Genomic DNA, 18,296 nt, shown 5'->3' on the forward strand with positions numbered 1-18,296 from the left:
GGTTCGTTTTATTTTTTGCTAAAAAAAAACACACAAAAAATTTTTTGAAAAAAAAAAGTTTTTCTTAGTTTCTGTCAGAAAAGTTTGTAAATAAGTGATTTTTCCCTTTTACTGATGTACGCTGACGAGGCTGCACTGATGGGTACTGATAGGTTGCACTGATAGGCAGCACTGATGAGGCAGCACTGATGGGCACTGATGAGGTGGCACTGATGGGGTGCCACTGATGGGAAGGAAATAATATGCAGCACTGATGGGCACTGAGAGGTGGCACTGATGGGCAGGACTGATGGGCAGGCATTGATGGGAACAGATTTGCCTCACTGATGGACACAGATGGGTGTCATTGATGGGCACAGAGTGGCATCACTGATGGCCACTTTTGGGGCTGCATTGTAATCAGGGCACTGATGATCAGTGCCCTGATTACCTATAAAAGTCTCCCCTGTTAGGAGATGCCGCTGATCGTTGAGCCAATAAATGGTATCTCCTTGTTTACATGTGACTGGACACAGCCGATCACGTGGGTAAAGAGCCGTGGCAGCGGCTTTTTGCCAAGGTCGGGGTTGTACGGTGTTCCAGGGACATGCAGCACCTGCGGTTGCCGTGCTGCGCGCCCCCGGGCGCATTTTTGCGGGCAGACTGGGCGCCGTCATATGACATTGTCCCAGAATGAGAGCCAACCGCTCCGCCGTCATTTGTCTATATGGTGGGAGGGAGGCAGTTAATGTATCATCTGCATTAAGATAAGAAAAACTCCACACTACTTAATCTACCCACCCTAACCCTAAGCACTTACCCGACCGTGTCCCCAATCCAGCGGTGTCCCGCCTGCATCACCGCTCCTCTCATTTCCTGGTTCCACAGGAGACAATGAGAGCTGGGGGGACCATAGGCTCCTGCTGCTGTCAGTCAAACTCCTGTAAGGAGGGAGTGGGGGTTTGGCTTACTGATGCTGTGCGTGTCTATGGACACACACAGCCTAGCTCAGGAACACACACGGGCACCCCATAGCACCCAGCTTGCTGAGGGGGCATGTGTACACCCCCAGCCACTTCCTCTGCAGCCAAAGGTGGTGCTGGTGGGGGGGTAAAATTGTAGCCCTACCGCAGCATTTAACCACCCCTCAACGGCTAGCGTGAATGAGCCCTTATTTCTAAACATTACTCTCTTCATGTATTACACCTTGCTTAACCATTCTAAAACCCTCTTTGTCCATTCTGCCCAATACATATGGTATTTTAATGACTGAACTGAACTGTTGGCATACTACTTAAAGACTCTGTAAAGAGTGGCTAAAAACTTTTGTTTTTTCTCTTGTGACTTTCAAAACTCACTGAACCTCTGATTTTGGAGGAAAATTATAGTTCAACTATGACTGACAGTGCAAATTGTATCTCTTATTTTTTCTTTAGTCTGATTTTTCAACTGTTTGGCCAATTTGTGTTATACCGCTGAGCTTTATTTGCTAATTTGTTAACAAAAAAAAGATTGCATTGCTCTAGCTTATATCCTTATTGTATCTGGTTCATTCAACATGGTCCTGAATTTCGGACTCCAATAGCAGCAATTTTAGTCAAAAAAATGTAATTTTTTGTGGAAAAATGTAGATAGATCATTTTTAGGGAAGGGTGTAGAAACATGTAAATAGATCAGTGATGTACTAAAATACCCCAGTGTTGATCTTTTAAATATCTTTTAGTATGGGCTTGTGCTTTTGCAGGATTTTTAGACTCAGATTATGGATCGGTTGTATACTATATATTTTACCATAATAGTCAATATAAATACTATTAACTAATACTATATGTGGGTGGGGCAAATTGGTTGATACTCAAGGTGGAGAAAAGGCACAACGAGACCAAGTAGAGTGGAGTACAGTTAGTATTTGGTTAAGTGGAAGTAACAAATAATAGGTGGAGAACAGCAGAAAGGTATTTAATTAACAGTTTCAAGCTAGTTGGTAACAGCACCTGATTGACACAGGCATCACAGGTACAAAAATACTCAGCAATGTTATTGGCACAACAAAATAGTCCCATCACTTACAGTGTCACCTTGATGAGGGTTACATTACCAGAACAGCATCTAGTTAAAGATGGGAGTCTGTGTGGTGGTATAAGCAGCACTGAGCAGAACAATGGCCGATCCTTATCACCTCTAAAGTCCAGAAGTAGTAGAGCTAGTGAAGGTGTTCTCCTATTCTGTTGCTCTTTCTCAGGAACCATTCTCTAGGACTAGATGCTCTGTTCCTAGCCAGCCTGTATCCTGTTCCTTGCCTACCCACTTCACTAATGTGCGCCATTGGCCGTGTGGTCATCCAGTGTTGCTACGTCCAATTGGTCTGCTGCTCCCCGGATGAAATCTGCGAAGGCTTCAGAGGAACAACTTTACTCTCATTCTCTATTCCCTCTGTACAGCAGCCAGCAATACAGCGCCACCTACAGAGGGGCGGGTAAACCGCAGCTGCTTATATACTACTACTAACATTGTTACTACTAGCTATGACTACTACTAGTGCTTCTCAATACTGTGACTTTTTCCACAATAAAAAAATTAAAATGTGTCTTGGTGCATTACAGTGTCAATTACAGAAATTTATTAGTTAAGGGGTTTCTGAAGTTTTGTAATCTACACAGTTATTTAGATCAAAGGTAAATATTGTAGCAAGTAGATGCATTTATTTTCCCCACCTGTTTTCTTTTTCTTTTGGCTAAATAAAGTAACGCTAATTGAATTATTACCTAGCAGAAAATAAAGATGAATTCTTGTTTGCTGAGCATGTTTTCTATCAGTTTTGTAACTTCAAGACTTTGATGAATAGCTGCTATAATCACCCTTCCTGGGTACACAGTGTGTGCTTTTTCAAAGCTTGATGAGGAAGGAGAACTGATGATCTAAAACTCATGTACGGCTATGCAATGCAATTCAATGACTAAAATTCCATATATCATTTCTAGGGAAGAAACGGAAATGATGGATTACCAGGTTCACCGGTGAGTCATGTTTAATTTCATTGCTTGTAATAACTTCAGCGAACAAACAATAACATTTCTGTTGCAATCTTCGATTTTTATATTTTTCCAAAATCCTTTCAATAAATTATTCTTTCTACGTTTCAGGGAGCCCCAGGACGACCAGGTGATAGAGGTCCAAAAGGAGAACGTGTAAGTTTTTAAAAAATGCCTTTTTTTATTAATATTCCTTTTAGGTCTGCTGTCAGAGTAGCTGGTGACTAGTGACTGGTCCATTGTCACTCTAGTTACTAATCTGGCTGTGAGGCAATATTCTAAATGCAAAATGCATTTGGATAGAGTGAAGTCATAATATTTTCCCACGGACTTGAACTGCAGAATTTCTGAGACGCACCTTGGTGGTGTCCTTGTGCTTAGGATCATCCTGGCAAACCATAAGTTCAGCTTAGACATTACAGTCCTCCAGAGTTACAAGTGTCTTCACACAAGCTGCTGTGCTGTAATTGACATTCAGCAACCTAAGCTATGGGTGGCTTCTAGTTCACACATCTGAGTTGATATACTAAAAGCATATAGATTGTTCACTTTGCAAGGGAATTTTCACATAGCTTATTGTATGAGGTGAATCTATGCTGACTTCCCTCATCCCAAATAATGAGCAAGCAAAATTACTGTTTTTCTTTTTTTTTTCTTTGTACGAGACTTGCTATTCCTTTGGACTATGGATAGTAAAATATTTTTTTTTCTGCCAGTAAATACCTTATACAGCCCACTTCCTGTTTCTTGTCTGGTAAAAAGCCTAGGTTTATGACATCATGCACAGCTCTCTCTCTCACTCTAGCGAGAGTTTGCCAGGAAGGGAGGGGGATGAGTCATAAGAGGGCCAATAAGAGCTGCAGAGCTGGAGGTGTGCCTCTGTGCATCTGTGTAAATCCAGGAAGTGAACAGGCAGCAGCTTCAGCTGCCCACAGTTAAAATGGTTGCAGCCAGACTCAGTGGAGGGAGCTTTCTGCAGCATTTTTGGCAAGTACAGAATCACAGTATATATAAAATAATATGCAAAGTGGTTGAAGGAAAGCTTCAGAATGGCAAAGAAGTTTTAATACAGATTTCATAAGCAGACTGCAGTTTCTCTTTAAGTTCAGGGAAAGTGAACATATTGTTGTCTCTAGACTTTCTTTATGTGGTAGCACAATAGAAGAGTTTTAACAAAACTACACATACTAATTATTATTCACTCTACCAAGGAGTATGTGACATCCCCACTACCCATTACATTATAAGGAGAGATAATTCACTATGTACAAAAGAGGTAATATTAAAGAAAAAGAGCAAAAGTGAGAAAATAAAAGCAAAAGAAATGCCTGAACGTAGCGTCAGTATAGATACATACACAAAAGTAAAAAGAAGGTCACATAAATACTGACCGCAACATTTTCTACATTATGTGTAATCACCCTTTTAAAGCCTTTCTAAATATAGTGTGCCAGGCAAACAGAATGCAGCACAACACAGGTAGTTTCCAAGTGAAAATATGTATGAGCATGTTGATTCAAAATAAATTCATGCAAAATTCATGCCATGGTAAATTTCAGCATACAGAAAAACATCATGCTGTTGATGAGTGAGCCTGCTGTGAATAATTTCTATGTTCAATTCTGGGAGAAGTGGTCTCATTAGATGACCATTTGTCTGTAGCTCCTATTTCAAATTAATATAAAACCGCTTTCTTTAATTAGTGTAATTTTAAAGTGGCCTTTCAAGTTTTATTTCCGTTGTGCTATTTTTTCTATAGAAGTGTTGTTTGAGTTGTCTGATTTCTTTCATTATTGACAATGAAGCTGGTAGAGATGAATGCTCCAAATTAGAAAGCTTAGTGACTCCCTGGGCTCCAATTCATGACTCATTAATTCATGACATTGAGCATGCTGATGCATGTGTAATTAGCAGTGTTTGTATATCCCTGGTGATAGTGGTTCTGCTAGCCTTTGTACACAGTGCTCTTCTCAGTAAATACTCCTTGCCTCATCTTAGATATCAAGCTCACTTATCCCTCCATGGCATTACAGTAACCATAGGTGATATTGCTGACACTTTAAAGCCTTTGAGTATTTTGTTTTATTTTTTTTTAATTTGCATTTATCATTAATATACAAAATTTAAAATAACAAATGTATGCATTTTCACGAAGGTCTTCCTAGCAGTTAGTCAAATCAGTTTTGTAATGTACAGTAAATGAAGTACACAAGTGTGAAGCTTTTGGATCTACACTCCAAATTGGGTCCCACAATTCATTTTTGGGGAAACTCAGTTAAGATAGGGCATTTGGTGGATCAAATACCACCAAAAGAAGAGAGGGAGGGGCCAGATGTGGGCATCGGATAGGTGCCAATGCTAAGCCCGAGATGCCTGGCGTCTCCCCCCTTGTGATGTCGGCCTTGGCTTAGACTCAGGCTGTCCCTTTGCTCTCCACCATCCCCACAAGCACCCCTCGCCCGGAGCGCATGTCCTTCCGACATCCCCGCCGTAATCTTAGCCGCAGCGGGACCGAGCTGAGTGAGTACACGATGTACCGGCGTATGGTAGACTAGCGGGGTAAGAGGCTAAATGGTACGCCAGGTGGTATGGACTGATTCCTCCCTGACACAGCCAGCTGATATTTTCGTATTCAGGTACAGGGCTTACTGCAAACTGACTCGCAAGTCCTCCTCATGATCGCAGCAGCACGGAGACAGTGAACAGTGACTGCAAGGGAGCTGGGCAAAAAGTGAAAGTGAAAACAAAAGGTGGCGAGAGTCTGGTAAATTGTATAAGAACATCTGACGGGGTAAGTGCATCATAAGAGTCAATGTGTAGCAGCGAACCTCCGTTCAATGGAACCAGGAAGTGCGGCAAGTAGCCCAGTGTTGTTCAGATCTAATTAATCCCTGTTGGTTTGCATCTAAAAAGTGAATTTTATGCTTACTGTACAAGGAGAACTATGTGAGCAAAGAAAAGTGTATGCAAACTACAGGCCGAATCAGACACTACTGACTGGATATTGTACTTTACTGCATTTTACTGTCGTCCTGTGGGTACTAGGATGATCCATTTACTAGCCCCCTGCCAAGAACTTCCACAACATCTGTGTACCTCCTCAGTTAAATCATACAGCTACTGTTCGTGGAGGTTAGGTGGACAAGGTGTATATCAAGTTATGTCATGTTAAGTTAGGTAATGACATGATTTGATATAATATGGGAGGTATATTCAGGTTGGTGAAGATAAAAATATAAACCAGAACACTACATCAGGACAGGGGCTCTGGATACTGTTGTTTAGCTTGGCTGATAAATATATGGTATGGATGACTACTTACCTAGACCTGGACACTGACTACAAGGCAATCTTACTGTACATTGAGTACACAGTCTGGAAAACCAGGCCTTAAACTGCCGACTGTGAAGTGATCCTCACTGGGACTATATGGGCTTATAGCCCATTATTCTGGTGGGACCTGGAGACATTAACATCAAGTTAAACTTCTACCTAGATAATTAGAGGTAGCAGTAAAGCCCACAGGAGGATACATAAGCCCGAATCACCACTCCAGTAAAAGTGGGCACCCGTGGGAGACTATCCTCACACAGCAAGTTTTAAATGCCCAAAAGCCATCTCTATAGTAGGGAGCATAGTAGGGAGTACCAGGAAGTGTTTACTTGTGACTGTGGGTCGGGAGAGGGGGCTGAGGTGAGCAGGAGGAAAGTGGGCACTGGTTCTTGAAGCTCTAAACGACCTAAAAGTAGGCAAATAAAAAATGAGAGGTAAATCGCAGAAGAGGGCATCCGCCAACCCGCCCAGAACAAGTGTAAGTTCGGGAACCATCAGAAAATATATGGTACATGACAGTGGTAAAGAAAGCCCAGGAAAATCGATGGGGGTTAAAAGTAAAACTCCCGAGTGTTCATCCAAAATAGGGACAAGAAGACAGCTGGCTGAAACAGATACTCACACCGTACGTAGGGAGCAAATTGAAGATGTAACAATGGAATCGCAACAAAAAATACAGCTTCCAACAAAGGGAGAAATGACAGAAGTGTTTGCTAGGCTTGAAACATCTATAAAAGGGGAAATTGAAACTTTACGTGAAAATATGAACCATATTCTTAAAAGAGTCGAGGACGTTGAAATAACGATTGACAGGCAGGGTGTGAAGATAATGGGTATCAAGAACCAGATGGAAGAGATCCAGAAAGAACAGAGAAATATATTGTATAGACTGGAAGACCAGGAAAACCGGAATAGAAGGAAAAATCTTAGGATAAGAGGTCTACCAGAGATCCAAGGAGAAAAAGAGAATCTACAAGAAAAAATGGATGTAATTTTTGGGGGCTTATTAAACCCACCTAACATCGATAGCAAAATTTAATTTGAAAGAGTGCACAGGATTAGAAAACTCGCTGAAATAAGGGGGGACGTCCCAAGGGATGTTATTATTAGATTCCATAATTATCAAGATAAGGAGCAGATCAAGGTTAACATGAAAAAGAACCAACCAGTGAAGTTCGGTGATACTAACCTGCAGATCTTTCCAGATCTGGCAGCCGAGGCGCTATCTAGGAGAAGAACCTTGAAACCATTACTGGCTCTGCTTAAAATCCATGGTGTTCAATATTCCTGGGGCTTCCCAGCCTGCCTAATTGGACGCAAAGAAGGTCGCTCGGCAACATTAAGATTCCCTGAAGAAACGCCTAAATTCTGCCAATGCTTAGATGTGCCATTAGCTGAAATTCCGGGCTGGTGGGAAAGAACAGTAAACGTAGATTCTACTGAGGAATCGCCAGTCTGGAAAACCGTTTACCTAACAAATAGACCAGCAATGAGGATGAATTAGACGCAATAGGATCTAGAATACATGTATTAGATTTACAAGTACATCAGTAGGGGTAGTCGGGGGAGATGTGAGGGCGTGGGGGAGACAGGGGGGTAGACGAAGGGCACGGGGATTACCCCAATTTCTAAGGGTGAGTGTCAGACCCAAAGATGACCATTACGAGCTCAACCTCTAGGGGGTTAACCGAGGGGCCGGGTGGAGTAAGTGGGGCCACGGTTACTTGGGCCAGGGGGAGGCCCGCTACCCCCACCTGAGTAGGGGGGGGTGAGGGGGGTGAGGGAGGCGGGTGGGGGGGAGTCAGGGGAGGATGAGTTATCAAGATACAGGCTCCTACCCCTTAGAAGGGTTAAAAAATTCTAGAGTAAGAGAAGATGTCTAGTTTAAATATAATTTCTTACAATGTCAGGGGCCTGAACTCTCCTATAAAATGGGCAAATATAATGAGAGAATTGAATTTCCTGAAAGTTGAGGTGGCAATGCACCAAGAGACACATTTTTGTCTTAGTAAGTGTCAAAAAATTTTCTCGAGAGACTTCCCAGTATGGTTTTATGGAGACTCCCTGACTAGGGGTGCAAAAGGAGTTGCCATAGGGTTTGCCAAGGAGATAAGGTTCGAGCTTGAAGAGAGATTGACTGACCCTGAGGGACGATATCTCTTTTTGAGAGGTAAAATCAATGGCTCAGATTGCTCATTGGCAAACATCTATGGCCCGAATAAGAATACAACTAAACATATAATGGGAGCTTTGGCAAAGTTTGAAGAACTTAAGAAAGGGAGGGCCATAATAGCTGGGAACTTTAATCTATGCTTGGATCCAGTGAGAGACAGTACGTCCCATGCAGGGGGGACAGGTGGGGTTTGGGTGAACAAACTGAAAAAGAAGTTACACCAACTCCAACTCGTGAATGTTTGGAGGATGCAACATAACAAAGTAAGAGACTATACATTCTACTCTCCCGTGCATGCGACATACTCGAGAATAGATTTCTTTCTGGTAGAACACCGGTTACTGGAGGCGGTCCCTGGTACAAGTATTGGTAACATGACCTTCTCAGACCATGCACCGGTGAGTCTACAAATAAAAATAGGGGAGTGCCAAACCCAGGGCAAAAGTTGGATATTGAACGAGAATCTCCTTCAAGATAAAGATATTGATAAGAGGATTAAAGAAGAACTAGATTTGTTCTTCAAAATAAATGTGACCGGGGAGATTGCAGAGGCCACAGTTTGTGAGGCTCATAAAGCTTATATCAGGGGCATCTTAATGATGGTGGGATCTGAAAAAAAAAAAAGAATGGTAAAAAAGAAGATTGCCCTGTCAAATGAAATATATGAGTTGGAACAGCAACATAAGACATCGGGAGATGGGGAGGTGCTGGCAAGGCTACACAGGAGAAGAGGAGGGATCTAACTGAGCGATAAACCCGTAAGGCTTACAACCTGGTGAAAAAAGAAAGATACATAAACGGCAATAAACCTGGCAAGGGCCTTGGAAAAAAAAGAAACACATCAACTATATTGAGAAACTAAAGACTAAGTCAGGGGAAATCAGATACAAAACGAGCGATATAGCGAAAGTATTCCAAGAATTTTCTGGAGAGTTATACGCAATTAATATAAACAACTCGCAAGAAGCCAACAGGAAAAAAAGAGAGAAAATTAAAAAATATCTAAAAGATGTGTGATTACCTAAAATTGCGGAAAGCGATAAAACCATCTTAGAGGCCCCCATAACAGACCAGGAGCTCAAGAAAGCTCTTCGGGAAACTCCAACCGGTAAAAGCCCAGGGCCTGATGGGCTGACAGTTCTATATTACAAAAAATATCAGGACCTATTGATACCCAAAATGTGTTCATATATGAACGGGATAGGGGAGAAATGGGAGATGAGGAAGGAAGCACTAGAAGCCAGTATTGCCATCATATTGAAAGAAGGAAAAGATAGCACGCTATGCTCTAGTTATAGGCCCATATCACTCCTAAACGCCAATACGAAATTATTTGCTAAAATCCTAGCTGATAGGATGAAACGGATAATTAATAAGATCATACACTCAGACCAGGTGGGATTTGTACCAGGTAGAGAGGGGAGGGATAATGGCATCAAAACGTTATTGGTTGCCCAGAAAATCAAAGATAGTGGAGCCCCAGGACTACTCCTGTCAATTGATGCTGAAAAAGCTTTTGACAGGGTAGACTGGGGCTTCATGTGGGATTACTCTAGAGGAGATTGGACTGGGTGATAGAATGCTTAGTTGGATAAAGGCCTTATATAACCACCCCACGGCGAGAGTGAAGGTGAATGGCACTCTCTTTGAACCATTTAAAATGTGTAACGGCACAAGACAGGGGTGCCCACTTTCCCCACTGTTGTTTGTGTTGGCTTTGGAGCCCCTTCTATCTAAGATAAGGTTAAGCCCAGATATTAGTGGGGTTAAAATTGGTGAAGAAGAGTACAAATTAGCCGCCTTCGCGGATGACATTTTATTTTATGTCACCCGCCCGAGGACTACCCTTCCAAATTTGATAGCGACCATAAAAGAATACGGGAGGCTGTCCAACTTCCGAGTCAATGAGACTAAGTCAGAAACGCTAGACAACAACAAAGGTAAATTAGGTGACATTGCATATCAAAAATATTTCCCATTTAGATGGAGGATAAAAGAGCTTAATTACCTAGGAGTTAAAATAACCTTATCTAAAGAGTCATTATTCCAGGCTAACTTTATGTCACTCCTTAACGAGATCAAGAATAAATTGAACAGAATCTCACAAAGCCAACTTTCATGGGGAGGAAGAATTAATTTATACAAGATGACAATCCTGCCAAAAATTATTTATAAGATGCAAATGCTTCCAATCCTAATCCCACAGGTCTACTTAAACAGTTTGCACACTATTTTTTTAAGGTTCATTTGGAGAGGGAAAAAACCCCAAATAAATTTTACACAATTAACTAAAGATAAGATGAATGGGGGGCAATTGACATTAGAAAATATTATGAAGGAATCGCTTTATCACGTATTTTAGATTGGGTTAAAAATAATAAAGAAAAACAATGGGTTAAAATAGAGAATACAATGAGTGAAAGAGAGCTGGGTAGGATAGTATGGATACCACCACAGTATAGAAAACTGAGCACGGAAATAAACGAGATCACAAAACACGTACTTAAAATTTGGGATAACATGCATAAAAGGGAGCACTGGGAGTATAACTCACCATTAATCCTGCTTAAGGACACAGAATATTTTGCAACGGGGAAAGAAGACTTGTTTGGGAAGTGGATTTTGAAGGAAGACGTCCAACTAAAAGATGTCATGAGACAGGGCAAAATATGTACATTTCAAGAACTAAAAGATAAAGATGAATGGATTGTCATAGATTCATGGCGGTATAAGCAATTGAAACATTTTGTTGACTCACTCCCACAGCCAATTAGGTCGACAGAGAACCTGCTCCCCCTGGAGAACATATGTATGGAGAAAAAAGGGAGGGGGGGAGTTTCCAAGAGTATTGAACAAATCCAGGGGGAGGTGATCCTGCCATATATTGGGAAGTGGGAGAAGGAACTGGATATTAAGATTAGCGATAGGGAGGTGTGGCTGACTTTGAAAAGGGTGAATGCCACCTCGGTCAGCTGTAAGTTTTCTGAGATGAATTATAAGTGTCTGGCCAGAATGTATATTACTCCCAAAAGAGCACATAGAATCCAGAAGGAAACATCACAACTATGTTGGAGGGGATATAAAGAATGAGGGACAATGGCGCATATCTGGTGGCAGTGTCCGGTAATTAAAAAATACTGGGGTGAGATAGGGAGAACCATCAGCGAGATCACTAATATCGATATACCAGACGACCCCTGGGTGTGCTTACATCATGGGAGCAAAAGCCCCATGAAGATATACTTGAAATCGCTATTACCACACCTCCTTAATGCAGCCAAAAGTCTCATTCCTAGATATTGGCGGGATGAAAGGAGACCTACAATGCAGGAGTTGCTCAACAAAGTTAATTAAATTTACTGTCTCAAATATTTGAGGTATAGTGAAGGGGTGGAAATGGAAGTCTTCGAGACAAAATGGAGGGACTGGGTTAAATATAAGTACTCACTTCGAGCGGCCGAGGAGTGGGGAACATAGTTGGAGGCCTCATAGTAAACATAGAAACTAGACAACCAACATAAGAGAAAATGCGAAGAACAAAGATCGGATTAGACAGGAGTAAGGGAAATAGGGGTAGGAACCAGGAAGTTAACAAGAGATGGGGGGAGGGGTGGGGGACGGGTGGGGGACAACGGTGTTGAGAAGGGGGGGATGGAAAATACTTCGGGCAAAGTGGCAAAAAAAAAATTTAAAAAAGATAGGGCATTTGGTAATTTTTCTGGTGTGTTGGGAATCGCATCTTTCTGCTGGTTTTAGTAAGAAAAAAAAATGACTTTTGAAGCACAGTTGTAATGAAAGCTGAGGTCCTGTGGTCTATAACATCAAAGATTTATTTTAAAGTCTGCTGCTTTCAGAAAAAAAAAAAACAAATTCTGCACAGCTGTAACTATCTGTTTTTAGCAATGCTAAAATATTAATAGAAATGGGCGGAAGAACTCTGGACAGCCGCACTCCGATAGAAATTTCTTATGCCTTTTATTGTAGATCGGGACCACAAAGTACACAGTACAAACCACAGCTGAGTGGTACAGAACAACAGCGCTGTGGTTTGTACTGTATACTTTGTGGTCCCGATCTACAATAAAAGGCATGAGAAATTTCTATCGGAGTCCGCCCATTTCTATCCATGCATTAGCCAGCACCTGGGGCTCTCTCTTCTCTGGAGGTGAAGGATTTATCTTGGTGGATTCACCTGGAGCGGTGGGGTTTATTTTGTCTAAAATATTAATATTTAGGTAAATAAACACAATTTTGGGAGTAGGTACACAGTGCATTCTATTATCATCTGACAGTAATTGAAATGTACCTATGTTTGAGCAGAGCTGACAAACCATTTGTGCAAACCATGCGTTTGCAGATGGGCCCTCTGGGACTTATGGGTCACCAGGTGGTTGCCATGACCTCTTCCATTTTTCATAATATACCTGGATTTTTATTATACCATTTAGACCTGGAGCCTCTGTCAAGGTCTTACATCTATCTATTCATTTATATGCATATCTTTCTATCTTGGCCAGTAGCTGAAGAGAGGGAGCTAAAAATGTTTTTGTCACACAAGGGCCCTTTAATGACCATCACTAGATTTCAGGTATGTCATTTATTTGCTACTTCCTCTTCATCTGGACATTAATAGTAGATGTTTCAGTGACTCTGACCTCTACTTGAGGAATTTTCTCTCTTTCGGAACTACCCCCACCCATTTCCTTTTCTCCCTAAGTTGTCGATCTTTTCGTTCCCATGTACAGATCTGAGTGAATAGATGTACTATGTAACTACCTGAATTTTTTATGTTGCCTACCATTTTTCAACCTCTGTTATCTTATTATATGTATGTTCCGCTCAGATATTAAATAAATGAATAAATAAACAAGGTCAACAGCAGTACTCACAACATTGTACACAGCAATATAACCAAATAAAATAAAAACGTGTTGTGCTGTCACATAATTGGTGCATAAATCTCCCTAAATGACATGATAAGTAATATTAATAAATGAATTAAAGTCCAAAATAAAAGAAAAATGATTTAAGTGTCCAGAGAAGAGTCCATAAAAGTTATACACAACCAAGTGCAAATGTCCTCCAGTTCTTAATAGGTGCAACACCCAGTGCTCTCCATAGGAAATCAGGGCAAATATATCCTCTTACCAGATCCTTAGAGGTCAAGCTCACTGATGCGAGTACAGACCTTGATAGGTCTAAGGATCTGGTAAGAGGATATATTTGCCCTGATTTCCTATGGGGAGCACTGGGTGTTGCACCTATTAAGAACCGGAGGACAGCGCAACACAATTTTATTTTATTTTGTTATCTTATTGCAATCAGATTATGATATACAGGAAAATAGCTATGAAAAACATAATGGGGGGTTGACCATATTTTATTGGAAGAGTTGTTCATGATCTGTGTGACCTGGCGTATGGTAAGAGTATGCCTTTTAGGGCTCATTAACAATAAATAAATGGACTTCCCTAACAAAATGCATTTTAGCGCACATGAGCTAACACAGTGCATTAAGGCGAATGAGCCCTTAATATGTTGCGCTAAAAAACTTCTTTTACATCTCTCTAGTTAAAAGGAATGCATTCTAGCAAGCTTTTACAAATTGTGCATGCAGCAGAATATTGTGAACAGCTGTGGTGGTCCACTGCTATCAATACTCCCACAATTATACAATTGGTTCGGATCAAGGGAAAGGACTGATGCACAGGGTTAAAGCTGCTGTTCAAGCGGGCGTAATAAAAATGAAACTGGGAAAGTTAGAACTGTGAATAACTGAAAAAGTTATTTACAATTATCAGTTTACTTCCATAGCTTCATAGGTCCTTTTTTATTCCAAACACTATATTTCTAGGTGAGACCTATACTATGTATTGTCTCTGTTAACTTTCAACCTCTTTGTTTTGTATTCCAAACATCTAACCTGAATAAATATATTTAAAACTAGTTTAAAATAAAACAAAGGTCTTACTCTAGATGTCCTTCAGCCTTCCTTATTAGAACTATTTAGAGCTACATTTCACATTAAATGAAGGGAAGCTTTAAGTGTACATCATACTTTCTCTAATACATTGTTCTGATTTTAATTTTCACCTATCATAAAAGACTAATACCTGACTTGTAAAATAGAAAAAATATTTTCAATTTAATTACATGCTCTTTTCCAATGTCACACAGATCATTCAGTTATTCTTGGGTTTAATCCCTCAGTAGCCACAGAAATGTAAATGTTCTTGGTCCCCAAGGACATATTAAAGTGTTAACAGGCTGCAAGCAAAAATCTAATTATTAGGTTTGAGTATCAGCTGTGCAGTTAGTTGTAGGCTTAGGGTTACTGTAGGTTTAGAATGCTGGTCAATTTTATGTAGATATTAAAGTAAGGTTAGTTATTAGCATGCAGTTGGACTGCTAAAGGATTTTTTTTATCATCTGATTTAGGCAACACTTTTAGCACATCCAAGGCTTCAAGTGGTGTAGTGGTGTAGTGGGTAGCACTCTTGCCTAGCAGTAAAAAGGGTCACTGGTTCAAATCCCAACCATAACACTACCTGCCTAGAGTTTGCATGTTCTCCCTGTGCATGCATGGGTTTCCTCCGGGAACTCCAGTTTCCTCCCACACTCCAAAGACATGCTGGTAGGTTAATTGGCTTCTGTCCAAAATTTGGCCCTAGTATATGAATGTGAGTTGGGGACCTTGGATTGTGGGCTCCTTAAGGGGAGTGTACGATGTATGTATGGAGCGCTGCCTAAATTGACAGCGATATATAGGTACCTTAAATAATAATATAATAGATGAGCATCTTAATGAGACACAATGTACAGGGATAAGGACAATTGTAGACACGCACCCACACTCACTCAGGATTAGGGATGAGCCGAACACCCCCCTGTTCGGTTCGTACCAGAACTTGCGAACAGGCAAAACATTTGTTCGAACACCGTTAAAGTCTATGGGACACGAACATGAATAATCAAAAGTGCTAATTTTAAAGGCTCATATGCAAGTTATTGTCATAAAAAGTGTTTGGGGACCTGGGTCCTGCCCCAGGGGACATGGATCAATGCAAAAAAAAGTTTTAAAAATGGCCGTTTTTTCGGGAGCAGTGATTTTAATAATGCTTAAAGTGAAATAATAAAAGTGTAATATCCCTTTAAATTTTGTACCTGGGGGGTGTCTATAGTATGCCTGTAAAGGGGCGCATGTTTCCCATGTTTACAACAGTCTGACAGCAAAATTACATTTCAAAGGAAAAAAAGTCATTTAAAACTACTCGCGGTTATTAATGCATTGCCGGTCCGACAATACACATAGAAGTTCATTGATAAAAACGGCATAGGAATTCCCCACAGGGGAACCCCGAACCAAAATTTAAAAAAAAAATGACGTGGGGGGTCCCCCTGAATTCCATACCAGGCCCTTCAGGTCTGGTATGGATATTAAGGGGAACCCCAGCCAAAATTTAAAAAAAAATGGCGTGGGGTCCCCCTCAAAATCTATACCAGACCCTTATCCGAGCACACAACCTGGCAGGCCGCAGGAAAAGAGGGGGGGATGAGAGAGTGCCCCCCTCCTGAACCGTACCAGGCCACATGCCCTCAACATTGGGAGGGTGCTTTGGGGTAGCCCCCGAAAACACCTTGTCCCCATGTTGATGAGGACAAGGGCCTCATCCCCACAACCCTGGCTGGTGGTTGTGGGGGTCTGCGGGCGGGGGCTTATCGGAATCTGGAAGCCCCCTTTAATAAGGGGACCCCCAGATCCTGGCCCTCCCCCCTGTGTGAAATGGTAAGGGGGTACCTACCATTTCACTAAAAAACTGTCAAAAATGTTAAAAATGACAAGAGACAGTTTTTGACAATTCCTTTATTTAAATGCTTCTTCTTTCTTCTTTCTTCTATCTTCCTTCAGTTTCTCCCTCCATCTTCTTCTTCTTCTGGTTCTTCTGGTTCTTCTGGTTCTTCCTCCGGTGTTCTCGTCCGGCATCTTCCTCCGGAGCGTCGGCGTCTTCTTCCTTTCTTCTCCTCGGGCTGCTCCGCATCCATGATGGCATGGAGGGAGGCTCCCGCTCTTCTCTTCATCTTCTTCTCTTCATCTTCTTGTCTTCATCTTCTTTTCGGGCCGCTCCGCATCTATTATGGCATGGAGGGAGGCTCCCACTGTGTGGCGCTTCTCCTCTTCTAACGGTTCTTAAATAATGGGGGGCGGGGCCACCCGGTGACCCCGGCCCCCTCTGACACTCGGTGACTTGATGGGACTTCCCTGTGGCATCATGGGGAATGCCACAGGGAAGTCCCGTCAAGTCCTTGTGCGTCAGAGGGGGGCGGGGTCACCAAGTGGCCCTGCCCACCATTATTTAAGAACCGTCAAAAGAGGAGAAGCGTCACACAGCGGGAGCCTCCCTCCATGCCATCATGGATGCAGAGCAGCCCGAAAAGAAGATGAAGAGAAGAAGATGAAGAGAAGAGCGGGAGCCTCCCTCCATGCCATCATGGATGCGGAGCGGACCGAGGAGAAGAAGGGAAAAAGACGCCGACGCCGCGGAGGAAGATGCCGGACGAGAACACTGGAGGAAGAACCAGAAGAAGAAGAAGAAGATGGAGGAAGAAACCGAAGGAAGATAGAAGATAGAAGAAAGAAGAAGCATTTAAATAAAGGAAATGTCAAAAACTGTCTCTTGTCATTTTTAACATTTTTGACAGTTTTTTAGTGAAATGGTAGGGGTACTTTTGTACCCCCTTACCATTTCACACAGGGGGGAGAGGCGGGATCTGGGGGTCCCCTTGTTAAAGGGGGCTTCCAGATTCCAATAAGCCCCCTGCCCGCAGACCCCCTCAACCACCGGCCAGGGTTGTGGGGATGAGGCCCTTGTCCTCATCAACATGGGGACAAGGTGTTTTTGGGGGCTACCCCAAAGCACCCTCCCAATGTTGAGGGCATGTGGACTGGTATGGTTCAGGAGGGGGGGCGCTCTCTCGTCCCCCCCTCTTTTACTGTGGCCTGCCAGGTTGCGTGCTCGGATAAGGGTCTGGTATGGATTTTTAGGGGGGCCCCACAACGTTTTTTTTTTAATTTTGGCGCAGGGTTCCCCTTAAAATCCATACCAGACCTGAAGGGTCTGGTATAGATTTTGAGGGGGACCCCACGCCATTTTTTTTTAAAATTTTGTCCGAGTTCCCCTTAATATCCATACCAGACCTGAAGGGCCTGGTATGGAATTTAGGGGGACCCCCATGTCATTTTTTTTTTTAATTTTGGTTCGGGGTTCCCCTGTGGGGAATTCCAATGCCGTTTTTATCAATTAACTTTTATGTGTATTGTCGGCTTTTTTTCTTTTGAAATGTCATTTTGCTGTCAGACTGTTCTAAATAAAGGAAACATGCGCCCCTTTACAGGCATACTATAGACATCCCCCAGGTACGAAATTTAAAGAGATATTATACTTTTATTGTTTCACTTTAAGCATTATTAAAATCACTGCTCCCGAAAAAACGGCCGTTTTTAAAACTTTTTTTTGCATTGATCCATGTCCCCTGGGGTAGGACCCAGGTCCCCAATCTATTTCTATGACAATACCATGAATATAAGCCTTTAAAATTAGCACTTTTGATTTCTCCTATAGACTTTTAAAAGGTGTTCTGCGGCATTCACACCCCAAATTGTTCGCTGTTCGGCGAACTTGCGAACAGCCGATGTTCGAGACGAAAATGTGGACATAACTGTATAACCTAAGAATAAACATTTACATATAGTATATATGCCCAAATTCAAACATGCAAGT

The 18,296-nt window shown here is 41.9% G+C and overlaps 1 protein-coding gene across 3 annotated transcripts in view; it reads left to right on the top strand.

Moving 5' to 3' along the window:
* COL19A1 (collagen type XIX alpha 1 chain) overlaps positions 1–18,296 on the top strand; it is a 1,371,841-nt gene that overhangs the window by 1,235,925 nt on the left and 117,620 nt on the right. For all 3 annotated transcript variants that reach the window (XM_073626739.1, XM_073626741.1, XM_073626740.1), the window contains exons 46-47: positions 2,961–2,996; positions 3,123–3,167. In XM_073626739.1, the coding sequence (XP_073482840.1) occupies positions 2,961–2,996; positions 3,123–3,167 (81 nt within the window). The remainder of the gene's footprint in view (positions 1–2,960; positions 2,997–3,122; positions 3,168–18,296) is intronic.

Source organism: Aquarana catesbeiana, linkage group LG04 (genome assembly GCF_042186555.1).
Source record: "Aquarana catesbeiana isolate 2022-GZ linkage group LG04, ASM4218655v1, whole genome shotgun sequence".
Classification (NCBI taxonomy): Eukaryota; Metazoa; Chordata; class Amphibia; order Anura; family Ranidae; genus Aquarana; species Aquarana catesbeiana.